This window comes from Ruditapes philippinarum, unplaced genomic scaffold, assembly GCF_026571515.1.
Source record: "Ruditapes philippinarum isolate M1 unplaced genomic scaffold, ASM2657151v2 ctg15102_1_1_1_1, whole genome shotgun sequence".
In the NCBI taxonomy this organism is placed as follows: Eukaryota; Metazoa; Mollusca; class Bivalvia; order Venerida; family Veneridae; genus Ruditapes; species Ruditapes philippinarum.
Genome location: NW_026865806.1, coordinates 8,536 through 21,078, shown reverse-complemented (window position 1 = coordinate 21,078; position 12,543 = coordinate 8,536). Strand labels below are relative to the sequence as shown.

General features: G+C 34.6%; 2 protein-coding genes across 2 annotated transcripts; one reads left to right on the top strand and one right to left on the bottom strand.

Moving 5' to 3' along the window:
- Positions 1 to 377: 377 nt before the first annotated feature.
- On the top strand, positions 378 to 2,975 carry LOC132730381 (uncharacterized). Its single transcript, XM_060716291.1, has 3 exons — positions 378 to 549; positions 1,226 to 1,391; positions 1,896 to 2,975. Exons 1-3 carry the CDS (start codon positions 382 to 384, stop codon positions 1,985 to 1,987), a joined length of 426 nt encoding a protein of 141 aa, XP_060572274.1. The 5' UTR covers positions 378 to 381; the 3' UTR covers positions 1,988 to 2,975.
- Positions 2,976 to 3,287: 312 nt separating this feature from the next.
- On the bottom strand, positions 3,288 to 12,235 carry LOC132730380 (phytanoyl-CoA dioxygenase domain-containing protein 1 homolog; the record flags this gene model as incomplete). Its single annotated transcript, XM_060716290.1, is given in 8 exon segments — positions 3,288 to 3,608; positions 4,319 to 4,517; positions 5,282 to 5,366; positions 5,743 to 5,842; positions 7,577 to 7,671; positions 7,903 to 8,044; positions 8,485 to 8,585; positions 12,128 to 12,235. Coding segments are annotated over 8 exon segments (953 nt in total), but the record flags the coding sequence as incomplete, so codon positions are not given.
- Between the last annotated feature and the right edge of the window lie 308 nt (positions 12,236 to 12,543).

Sequence of the window (12,543 nt, the reverse complement as noted above, 5' to 3'; positions counted from 1 at the left end):
GATCCGCCAGATTGTGATAAAAGTGCTTTAAAGACAAGGAATCTTGTCGTCACGAAATTCTTATTTTTGAGCATTGTATGTAATGTTAGTACCGCTAGCTAGTCCGTCTGGTTTGTCCGTGTTCATATTGACACAATCATTACAAAGACAAAATCTCTTCAGCAACATATGATATCAATTGATGGGTGACAAGCGTTGTCTTGCATTCCAGTCATTACGCTTGCTTTGCCTTTTTGTCGTTTTATAACATGTAAATGATAATTATCACCGAAAAGGAGTTTGATTTACCAGCACGTATCGACCAATAACAGCTTTATAAAAAAAAAGTTCTAAAATATAATTATGTTGGTATCATAAGTTGTCAAATTTCAAGGAATGACGATGTTCCAGTGTAGTCCAGAGTTTATTTCTCTTTTTTCTAAAGATATATACAATTTATTAACATTTATACTTTCAGCAAATAAAATTCACGTAAGCGACCAAATGTTTAGTAGCCTGATGAAATGCGGAAAGTTCAAAATGAGGATACGTGGTACTATTGAAGTTTCGGTAAAACATCCTGTTTGTTTTTAACAAGTTGCTTTCTAAAGGTTTTACTCTTCGACACATGTTTGTTGAACATTAAATTGTGTTTGTGACCTTGATTGTCAGGAAAGGGCATGCTTTTTCTTACTGATAAAGAAATACTTGTAGGAGTACCTAGCTACGCAGTACTTGAATTTCGTCAGTATCTCTAAAACGGTTAAAAGGCTTGAAAAGTTTGTAACACGGCTTTAAGTTTTTTAGCTACTTATCCTCACCATCTTCGTCAGTATTTATAACCCTGATGATAGTCATATTAGTTTTAGCTAATGAAAAAGAACATACCAGCAGTTTGTAAGTAATTGTTTGAATTCAACATTATTGTTTGTTTTTCATGATATGTAATGGTACCTATCGGGTTTATACATCTGTTTTCTTGAGGATTGATAAACGCGTTAATATCTGAACACAAGGTTTCTAGGGTCTAGTCCTCCTTCATTTTCAATCATGTTTATGCAAATGGCATCTGCTCTTGTTAGTCTGAAAAACGGATTAAATTGTGTTTAAATCAAACGAAATTTACTATAAAGCTAACCTCTTTTAGTCTATGCCTTTCGAGTTAAAAACCAAATGGTAGAAAGAATCAATTGTTATGTTTCGCTTTTCAATTTACTAACCGGATGTCACCCTGTACTGATTTTAGCCTACTATTAAGATGACGACGTACTGGGTTTTAGACAAGAACGAATTTGACAGTGGAAATTTAGATCCTACAGAAAGAAGCTCTATTGACGAGAATATAACTGGAAATCAACGTATGTCGTCTTACTTTGAGCGAAAAAGAAATTCCGTGCAGAGCATTGCTTCAGGTTTGTCTCGTGAATCATTCGTTAAAAGAAAAGGTGGTTAAGGGGGTGAAGCCTTCCCAAGAACCTTTAGACCGTTTGATTTTTTTTCTGAGCCCGCTAACACCACAAGGAACAGGGGTGATTGTTATTTGTTTAAACTTAAGAAACAACCAAGCCAAAATGCCTTAAAATTGTTTTTTTTAAAAGAAGATACTAACAAGAAAGATGTATAGAATCTACATTACAATGTGGTTATTTTCGCAGTTCAACGTATGTGTGAAATATGCATCCCTGGTCAATACAACGATTATAAAAGTAACAATAGGAAATTGCAACTGACTTACCTTCAAATAGTATTGCAACTTGCATGTTTTCACAACATGGAAATTGATGTTAACTGTTAATAGAGTGATAGTTGAAGTTTCACCTTTGTAAGTTTGACTTTTTAAGGATTGTTCTATGATTCCTGTAGGTAAATACATGTACCACTGTGTAATTGCATTATATTTTATTTCTTAATTTCAGAATCTAGCGATGATAACAAAGGTTTGCCTCCGTCCCTTTTGAAAATGCCGGCTAATGAATGGAAAGAAGAAGAAATATTTGAAAAATGCTGAACATTTTTGACAGATGTTTCTTGTTCTATTGATAAAACAAATCTTGAAAATGGGTGATCTTCGGTAGCGATGAAAACAACAAAATTACATGAAAATTTGGGACTTTGTTTGATTGAATCTATTTACGAGGGATAAAAATGAAATATTGCAAAATCACTCACACTCAGAATTTTAGCGGTATTAGACTTATTTTCAACATGTTAAGTTCTGTTACCAAAAATCTTGGAACTAGAAAAATATGAAGCTAAATGGCATAGTAAAGGACAAAACTTAAAAAACTAAGAAAAATTGAGGCCAAGGTCATATTCAATTCAGATATAGTACTTATTATCTATTAAATATCGTTTCCTACATACACAATTGAACATACACGTGGTCGCATGGGCAAGTTAGACTGTATCTTAACTCGCTTTGTTATTTTTTTTCATAAATATATTCATTGCTAAACATTGCTTTAAACATTGGATATTGCATAACCCGGTGCTAGGGGGTTGTTAAACATAATTTTCGGTCAAACCAAGTCTTCTATGTCCATGTATTTTTTTGGTTTCATTGCTTTATTAGGATCTTGCGCTTCCACATATCTCTAGAAGCGCAAAGCGATAAGCAGAAGATACTTTTGATGTTTAATGAAAAAGTTTATTTTTTACAGCACACCAGTGTGCGATCTACTTCGAAAATTGGCTATATTGATTATGTTGTGAATTTGGGATATATTGATACAGTTATAAACATACTTCATTGAAATTCGATTGAAGGAAATCTTGCAGAAACCACTAACAGAAAGCCAAAATAAGTTCTTGATTGAGTAGGACAAAGACGAAAATCATGTTGTTTGAAAACATGTTGGTAAGAACTGAAAGCAGAAGGTATTAGGGAATATTGCGGGAATGGTTTCTATAATTTATTGTGTTTAGTTCAGTGGGTATTTATGTTGTTAAATTGACTATAAATCAAATGATATATTGTAAAACACCATGTACAAATGAAGGTTAAACTAGGGAACGAGTTAGTTCTCTTTGCACATGAATGCACACCGAGAAGGATTCGTGGATTGTAGGGGTAACGAATTACACGTGTATTTTATATCACAGATAAAACATGTTTTTTTTAATGTATTGATCAGTCACTGTGTTTAGATATATTAAAATGTATTGATCTAATAGAATGTCCAATTTGACGTTATACGACTGGCATAACTATTCAACAAAGCGAATTCGATGTTATAGTAATTGCGAACAAGAAGTAAACAAAACGGATACGACATTATACTGCATGCAAACAAACAATTAACAAAGTGTCTGCTTTCGAACAAATATTTCTATCGCAAAGCCTTCAATGTCTTCATGTACACACACTTTACATTCAAAGATTCTGTATAATGAAACTTTTACAGACTTCTTGAACAGAAAATTAAACCTGGCACAGTTGATATGAACTATTTTGTCTTGCGCTTTGTTTTCTTTTTATGTTACTATCACGTGACTGATATTGTTTTTTATACTTTCTGAGCGCCTTTAAGGTAGGTCTCTGTATGTATACTATGATTAACAATTTTCCACCGATCCATGTGAGGTCCTGTCAATGTGGTATCAAATTCATCGTCCTTGTCACCTTGACCCTGAAAAAGAAACACACACAAGAAACAGTGGTCACGAACAAACTCACAGAAGAAGAAAGATTAAATACAGTAACGTAGGATACATAATTCGAGCTCAGTCGTTTATCCATATCTTCTACCATTGATTGAATCCCAATATTACAAACAGCTTTAAATATAACAAACCTGTCCGCAGACAGAGCGCTGCTGGATAGTCAAATAAATGTAACAAAAAAGGACCATAACTTTGCAAACAATAATTTGAAGATTATCTTCTTTTTGAAATAGCGTCTTTTTATGACTGTAATCAGTATGAAGTGAATAGCTTTGATAGTTTCTGAGAAAATCGATCTTGCAGTCACGAAAAGGTTAACCGACGAAAACGCCAAAGCCGACGAGATGGTCATGACAACAGTTCCACTTCTTCTTTTTTTCGAAAAGTTAAGAATAAGTAATTGTATCAAGGTAGATAAACATGATTTATTGTTACATGAATAACTTTTTCCATTAGTTTCCCTTGCCATTCGACTTTCTATTATTCGAATTTTTGTCGATTTGCAGTAAAACGTATCTTAAATTTGTATTTTCCATGCACTGTTAGTAGGCAACTGTAGCCATGTAGCGAACACGGTTTCCTTGCATATCAGGGGAGACCAGTGCAGAGTAAAAATTAGAAACTTTTTTTTCTAAGGGAGAAAACTAAGGAAAATATCATTAAACTACAATTTTACCGTCTTTTCGACGACGAGTTCTTTAATTATATCGTATCTTCCTTGAGTTGAATAGAACTCCCAATCTGGCACGTGATCTGGTTTCGAAGGAGATCGAAGAAGGATTCCCTTACTTTTATCGAAAAATCCCCATGGTCGATTTGGTGACTGGTAACGCAAGTCCATAGCAAAGCGGATATGGTCGGATCGGTTTGGAACGCTGTGAGTGAAAATGTACAGTAAACCAAGTGCATTTATATTGATAATGTTATATTAATGATTGCAAGTTTAAATATTACAAGATGCTAAGCAAAAGTTATATAGCCAACAACCCAATATACACAACCATCGAACCTGTTGAAAACCTTTCTAAAAATCAATAATACTGCACAGTTCCTTTCATTTTTAGAAAAAAATTAAATGCACCAATTTACAGCAGCCGTGTAATATGCTATCTATAGGTTATATAATAAAACTGCATTTATGTAACGTCGCGGTTTTTTATTAAATTAAAGATTTTTTATGAATTATTCGCTATAAAGTTTCTGGGCAGGTTATATGGCCGTATATAAACGGTAATTTGCAATATAACCCTCTTTATAACTAATAATATAAGCGTCACTATATCATAGAAATTACGTACGAGTAGTAAATTATAATAATAGATGGGTTGCATGACCCAGTGATAACGGTTACGTAGCAAACAATTGATTATCCAAGGACATTTAACTTGATAATACTACATAATTGTTTACTTAAATAAAAAAAAGATAAATACAAAAATTCAGCATTTCAATTCGTAGCAAATTGTATCAAAGTAACGAATGTTCGATGAAAAAAGACCTTGACCGTAATGGTTGTTGCATCATAAAATGTGCACCTTGCAATAATATTACTGGTTATGGTGTTTAACATAATTATACACTTCACTTTTTAAGGTTAAATGTCACAAATGAATTAGATTTTAGGTATAAACTGACGAACCTTTTATGAGGCACCATATTATTGAAGAAAATCACTCCGCCAGCTTTAACTGGGCATGTAATGAAGTCGGTCTTCGGATTTGCACCTGTAAAAAAGTAGTCCGAATAAAATGTTGACTTTATTTTTATGAAATTCGTTCTTTCTGCGTGCATATCTTAAATCTAATGTGCCATTAAGGAAATAAATAAAAATAATTGTTTTTAAAAGTTCACTTTTGTTCAAATATATTATATATTCTGTCAAGAAATATTGTTACCGTGCAGCCATTTTGTAGTTCTCACCACAGAAATAAGTGGCATTTAATTAATATGTTAACCTTTAGCCTGATCTGAGTGATCACAATATCTTTTGCAAACAGCAGCCTCGTACCAGAACAGATGCTGAGATGCCAGGTACAAGACAGACGACATTTTAAGCAGACGACATATTTCCCGGCATGCAAATTATTAAGATTTCCTTACCCAGCCTCTCTATCAGTTCCTCTTCCTTTATTGTGAGATAGAAATTATCACAGCACTCGTGCACAACGACTAAACCTTTCTTTTGCCCTCCTTTCATGAACTGTAAAATATAAAAATAAATAACTTGATAAAATTATATAGCAACTTTTGGTCAACTTATGATTTTTCGGCCCTTCCCGTAATCCGCTAATACAGAAATTAAATGCGTACGTTGGCAAAAATGGTCCATGGCTAAGTGTGAAATTTATCTCATATATTTGATGCATATATAAAACGTTTTTGAAACGTTCATATTTTGCAAAATTTAATTAATTTATACTATTCATAACAACTATTTATTTTATAGCGGACTTAATATGACAAAAACAGATCCCCTACTATTGTTGTATATAAACCAATTCAATGCATATATGTGAAAATAAGCCTCTTTATTAATAACAATATGGAAATGCCATATTTTTAAGTGTGCGGACAGCTCGTTGTCCCTTTCTCGTAAGAGAAGGGAACTCATATGATGCGTATATGTGGTCGCACGGTTACTGTCCTTACATGTTCTCGATGTTTTAATGTGGTCACATTGTCGGAAATCTCTAATAAAATGACAGCGTTATCAAAATTGTTTTGGTATACGGAACCGTGTGGTGCAAAATCTTAATGTTCTTTAAAAACTGTTTAACTTGTATTCAGGAGTCTTAAAAGATTAATAAGAACTTTATTTCTTCTGTTAAGCAGTTTAAATATATAAGGGCTTTTTCAATTTTAGGAGTGAACGCCTAATTATGACATTGATACACTTTAATAGGAGAGATAGAAAATCTTATCATAAGTTGTTACTTCCAACTTGATATGAATGTTTAGTACTCAAAAGTAGGAGAAATTAACGGAATAACAACTTATTAGCACTTAATAAGAAATTTTAAACGCCTTATTCAGAGAAATGAAGATAGTATTACGAGTTCAGAAATAAATAAATTAGGAGGATCTTCAAAAGTCTAAATATAAAACAGCAACCTAATTTGGATCTAAAAAGTTTTTAAACAAAAAAGGAAAAAAGAAATAAGAATCTTATTTCTCCTAATATTTTTTTTAAACTTCTTATTAGGATTTGTAAATTGTTAGACATTAAAAACCAATACAGTAAGGTCATATAACGACTGTACAGCATTACTGATACATAAAATGCTCTGGTGCACCACCGTGCTCGAACAGGAACTTGAGTAGTACCACCGACGTTCCGTACATTTGCTGAATAGTTTCCTCACATGAAAGAATCCTGAGATTCCTGGCAGGATTCGAACCCACAGCGGTGAATGGCAGTTATCAATTTGCAAAAGTATGCAAAACAATATGCTTGAAAGATTTTGGTATTATATTCACCTAACATATAACGTAGATGCATACTATCTTCATTTTTTTAATTCTAATTGCAAAAAGGATACTTAAAGTGAATTGGTCAATGATGGAAAGTATGTAATACAATAAATATTTATGTTATCTTAAACCATCCAAGAATTTAATGTATATGTTGATAATAATATGTTCTAGAAAAAAATATTGGTAATTCATAATACATGTATAAATGCTATATTAAATCATGTAGAATTAGATCAGCAGTTTTGTTAAAGAAATATTTTGTAAGAATATCAGAGAGTTGATCATGCATTCTTGGCAACGTGTTCCTAATAGCTCAGTCCGTTCGTGTTATACATGGCCGCTGCATTATTTCTTAAATGTAAGCAAATGACAAGATCCGTTATTTTTCTTTTCAGCAATGAATTATACAGATTTATCTTTGCTGTTCTGTTATTGCAAACAATAAACTAAAGAACATTACCTGCATACACCCATTTTCAGGCGTTGCATCAACAAAAGCTACCCACGCTGTTGCTATCAAAGTTTGGTAACTCTCATCGTCAAAGTACGCTGAATCTAAGGGAGACAATTTCACTGTCATTTTGAAATACCCACACAAAACGCATATATTTTTGAACGCACCCTCTATATTTTTATCTTAATAAAGTATATAGTACGTTTGCATAAATTAGTTACAAAATCTATAATCATTAGTGACATTCAAAAATGCAGATTCTCCTTCTTTCTTGAATCGTCGTCTGTTTAGAATATGAGGTTTTAACAAGCAATCAAATGTTTGAATTTTACCTTGATGCCAGGGAACATCCGTTTCTCTGTGACCCGGCGTCTTTGGCCTGGTGTTCCAGACGGGGCTCGCACCTATTTCCGGTCCGATAAGTTGTTCCATTGCGTCAAGTAACTTACTGTTCTGATACAGATCACGGAACTCCTGGAAATGATTTTAGCAAAATTCATGATAAGACCTTAAAAGTATGCCTTGTAAATTTAAAAAACGTCCTTGTACATTCAGACGAGGTTGTGAAGTAGCGTACCCGTATTGATTAAAGTAACCTACAAAATATTTTTTAAGTTTAATCATGATGATAATACATATATTATCTATTCTTTTTTACGTGAATTAACTGTTGCAGTCCCCATTTCCTGATTATTGACAAATCTTGCTTCATACTTATCAACAAATCATTCTGTCCGAAAGGTATTTGACCTTCTTCTTATTTTTTACTCTCTTGTAAACCTGGACGGACACGTTTACTAAATGTATCGTATTTAAAGTATTCTAATTGCTCTGAGTGATTTTGATTCCATACATAAATCCTCTTTTGTCGATGTTGTTATCAATGTTTTCGTTGTTGTTGTTACAATACTTACAGGAGTGAGTTTGTTTGTCTTCAGAAGAAGGAGAACAGCACCCGGCCATTCCTTTTCTAGAGCAATAAGCCTGTCACTTAGATTAAGATCTTTGTATAAATCTGAAAAAACAAGAAGAACGTGAAAAGTTAGCAGTGAACAGTGAGCTAAGCTAAAAGGCATTTCAATATATATAGGGAAGTCAATGATCTGCTGTAATGCTCAGCTGTTTTGGGCATCTAGCAGGGCATTCCTAAATATAGTGTAAAATACTCTGCTGCAATACTCAGCTGTCTTGGCAATCTAGCAGAGCATTCCTAGCTTTAGTGAAAAAATGCTCTGCTGGAACGCTCAGCTGGCTAGGCAATCTAGCAGTACATTACAAAATATAGTGTAAAAATGCTCTGCTGGAATGCTCAGCTGGCTAGCTAAGCTGGCTAGGCAATCAAGCAGGGCATTACTAAATATAATGTAAAAATGCTCCACTGGAATGCTTAGCTGGTTAGGCAATCAAGCAGGGCATTTCTAAATATAATGTAAAAATGCTATTCTGGAATGTTAAGCTGGCTAGGCAATCTAGCAGAGCATTCCTAGTTATAGTGAAAAAATGCTCTGCTGGAATGCTTAGCTGGCTAGGCAATCTAGCAGGGTGTTACTTGATATAGGGTAAAAATGATCTGCTGGAATGCTAAGCTGGCTAGGCAATCTAGCAGGGCATTACTAAATATAGTGTAAAAATGCTCTGTGTGAATGCTAAGCTGGCTAGGCAGTCTAGCAGGGCATTCCTAAATTTAATGAAAAAATGCTCTGGTGGAATGCTAAGCTGGCTAGGCAATCTAGCAGAGCATTACTAAATATAGTGTAAAAAATGCTCTGCTGGAATGCTTAGCTGGCTAAGCAATCTAGTAGGGCATTCCTAAATAATGTGTTAAATTGCTCTGCTGCAATACTCAGCTGTCTTTGCAATTAAGCAGAGCATTACTAAATATAGTGTAAAAATGATCTGCTGGAGTGCTAAGCTGGCTAGTCAACCTAGCAGAACATTTTGAAAAATAGAGTGAAAATGCTGTGTTGGATAAGCAATCTTGCGGTGCATTCTGAATTATAGTATTAATAAGCTCTGCTGGAATGCTAAGCTGGCAGACTGATTCTAAGTTCCAGGATTTATTGTTGTCAACGTTTTATTGCCATTTACGACTTCTAGGCACTTCTGAGACACTCGCAGACTTTCAGGAATTATTGGTGCCAATAGAAATAATGATATTTTTGACTTCTTACGACCTTTAAGAGACTGTTTCATTGTCCTGCGACTTTTTGATTGACACTCGCAGACTTTCAGGAATTTTGGTGTCAATGCTGATATTGACAATTTCAACCTCTAGGGACCCTTAAGAGTCCATTTTGTTGGTCTGCGACTAATTCTCGGACACTCGCAGACTTTCAGGAATGGTTGGTGCAAATGGAAATAATCATATTTTTGACTTCAAGGGACCCGCCAGAGTCCATTTTTATGGTCTGCGACTGATTCTGGGACATTCGCAGACTTTCAGGAATTATTGATGCCAATGGCGATAATGACATTTCTGACTTCTAGGGAACCGCCAGAGTATATGTCTTGGGTCTGCGACTGATTCTTTAAGACTCGCAGACTTCCAGGATGTTTAGTGCCATTGCAGATCATGACATTTTTTACTTTTAAGGACCCCTTAGTCATAAGCAGAGCATTTTTACTCTAAAATGTCAGTATCTGCATTAGCACCAAAAATTCCTGAAAGTCTGCAAGTGCCTAATAATCAGTTGCCGACCAACGAAATAGACTCTGGATGGTCAAAAATGTCAAAATTGTAATTATCTCTATTGGCACCAAAATTCCTGAAAGTCTGTGACTGTCCAAGAATAAGTCGCAGACCAAAAAAAATGGACCGTGGATGATCCCTAGAAGTAAAAAATGTCATTATCTGCCTGGACATAAAAAATTCCTGAAAGTCTGTAAGTGCCTCAGAATCAGTTGCAGACAAAAAATAAAAGGATTCAGGAAGGTCCAAATAAGTCAGAAATATTATTTTCTGCATTAACAATAAAATTCCTGAAAGTTTGCGAGTGACTCAAGTCGCAGACCAACAAAATAGACTCAGGTGGGTCCTTTTGAAGTAAAAATGTCATTATCTCCATTGGCACCGAAAATTTCTGAAAGTCGGCGAGTGTTCCAGAAACATTCGCAGACCAACGAAATGGACTCTGGATGCTCCTTAGAATTCACAAATGGTCATTATATGTATTAACCAAAAAATTCCTGAAAGTCTTTCGATCGTCCCAAATCAGTCAAAGACCATTAAATAGACACTTGAGGGTCCCGTAGAAGTCAAAAAATGTCATTATCTGCATGGCACTAATATTCAGAAAGTCTACGAGTGCCAAATTATCAGTTGCAGACCAACGAAATTTATACTTTATTTAAGAATGCCCTGCTAGTTTGCCTAGACAGCACAGCATTCAGCAGAACATTTTTATACTAATTTTTAGAATGCTTTGCTGGATTGCCTAGCCAGCTGAGCATTTTCAACACTATATTTAAGAATGCCCTGCTAGAATACCTAGCCAGCTGAGCAATTCAGCAGAGCATTTTTACACTATATTTAGGAATGCCCTGCTAGATTGTCTAGCCAGCTGAGCAATTCAGCAGATCATGTTTACACTATATTTTGGAATGCCCCGCAAGATTGCTTAGCCGCTGAGCATAACAGCAGAGCATTTTTAATTATATTTTGGAATGCTCCGCTAGATTGCTTAGCCAGCTGAGCTAACGGCAGAGCATTTTTACACTATGCTTTGGAATGCCCCGCTTGATTGCTTAGCTAGCTGAGCATAACAGCAGAGCTTTTACACTATATTTTGGAATGCCCCGCTAGATTGCTTAGCCAGCTGAGTATAACAGCAGAGTATTTTTTACACTATATTTATGAATGCCCTGCTAGATTGCTTAGCCGGCTGAGCATACATGCAGATCATTTTGTACACTATGTTTTGGAATGCCAGCTTGATTGTTTAGACAGCTGAGCATACCAGCAGAGCATTTTTTGCACTATATTTTGGAATGCCCCGCTAGATTGCTTAGCCAGCTGAGCATACCAACAGAGCATTTTTACACTATATTTTGGAATGCCCCGCTAGATTGCCTAGCCAGCTGAGCATACCAGCAGAGCATTTTTTTCATTATATTTAGTAATGGCCTGCTAGATTGCTTAACCAGCTGAGCATACCAGCAAAGCCCCATTTCTACAGTTTATTTTTGAATACTCTGCTAGATTGCATACCCAGCTGAGCATAACAGCAGATCACTGATTTCCCTATATATATCGTAATGCCTTTTTGCTTAGCTCACTGTTAACTGCTAATTTATTACATACAAACAAGAATATGTAAATATGGTAAAAAATTATTCTGCATTCGGGAATACTTCGTTAAACCCCGTAAAAGCCCTGACATATTATGTCTTATCATAACATAAGCAAATGGATCTATTTAAACAAACAAATGCATTGTTCTTTTCAAGATTCCGATATGATTACTTTTAAAGTTTTTTTTTCTCTTCTAAAAATGATTTTTGTTATTTATTATCACACTGGATAGTATTTGAAATAATAAAACTTTATTTATGATTTACTTTTAATTCGTCCGGAATCATAAAGCTTGTGAGCCAGTCCGTCGACAAGGCGAGCGTATGAGTCTAGGCAGGGCTGTATCTCCTCTGGACTGAAGAACCCCTCCACCACTGTAAATCCCTAAATAAACGTTTATAATTAAGAGCATTTTTTCAAAGGTCCATTATGCCTCAGAAAAGCTTTTATTATATTTCTCAAAAGGTTTTCTAATTTTGGTGTACTTTTTATATACCCAAAGAGTTAATCATTGGCCTATTACTGGAACCATCATTTTCATCTGTTGCTTTTTTTAGCAATAAGTACAGTTATGGTAAATAAGTATTTTGTATGGAAGTCAAATTACTCTTTTGTTTACATTTTATAACATTTTTTTTTTCATTTTTATCGCTACTTTCCAGGTAATAAGCATCTAAGTTTT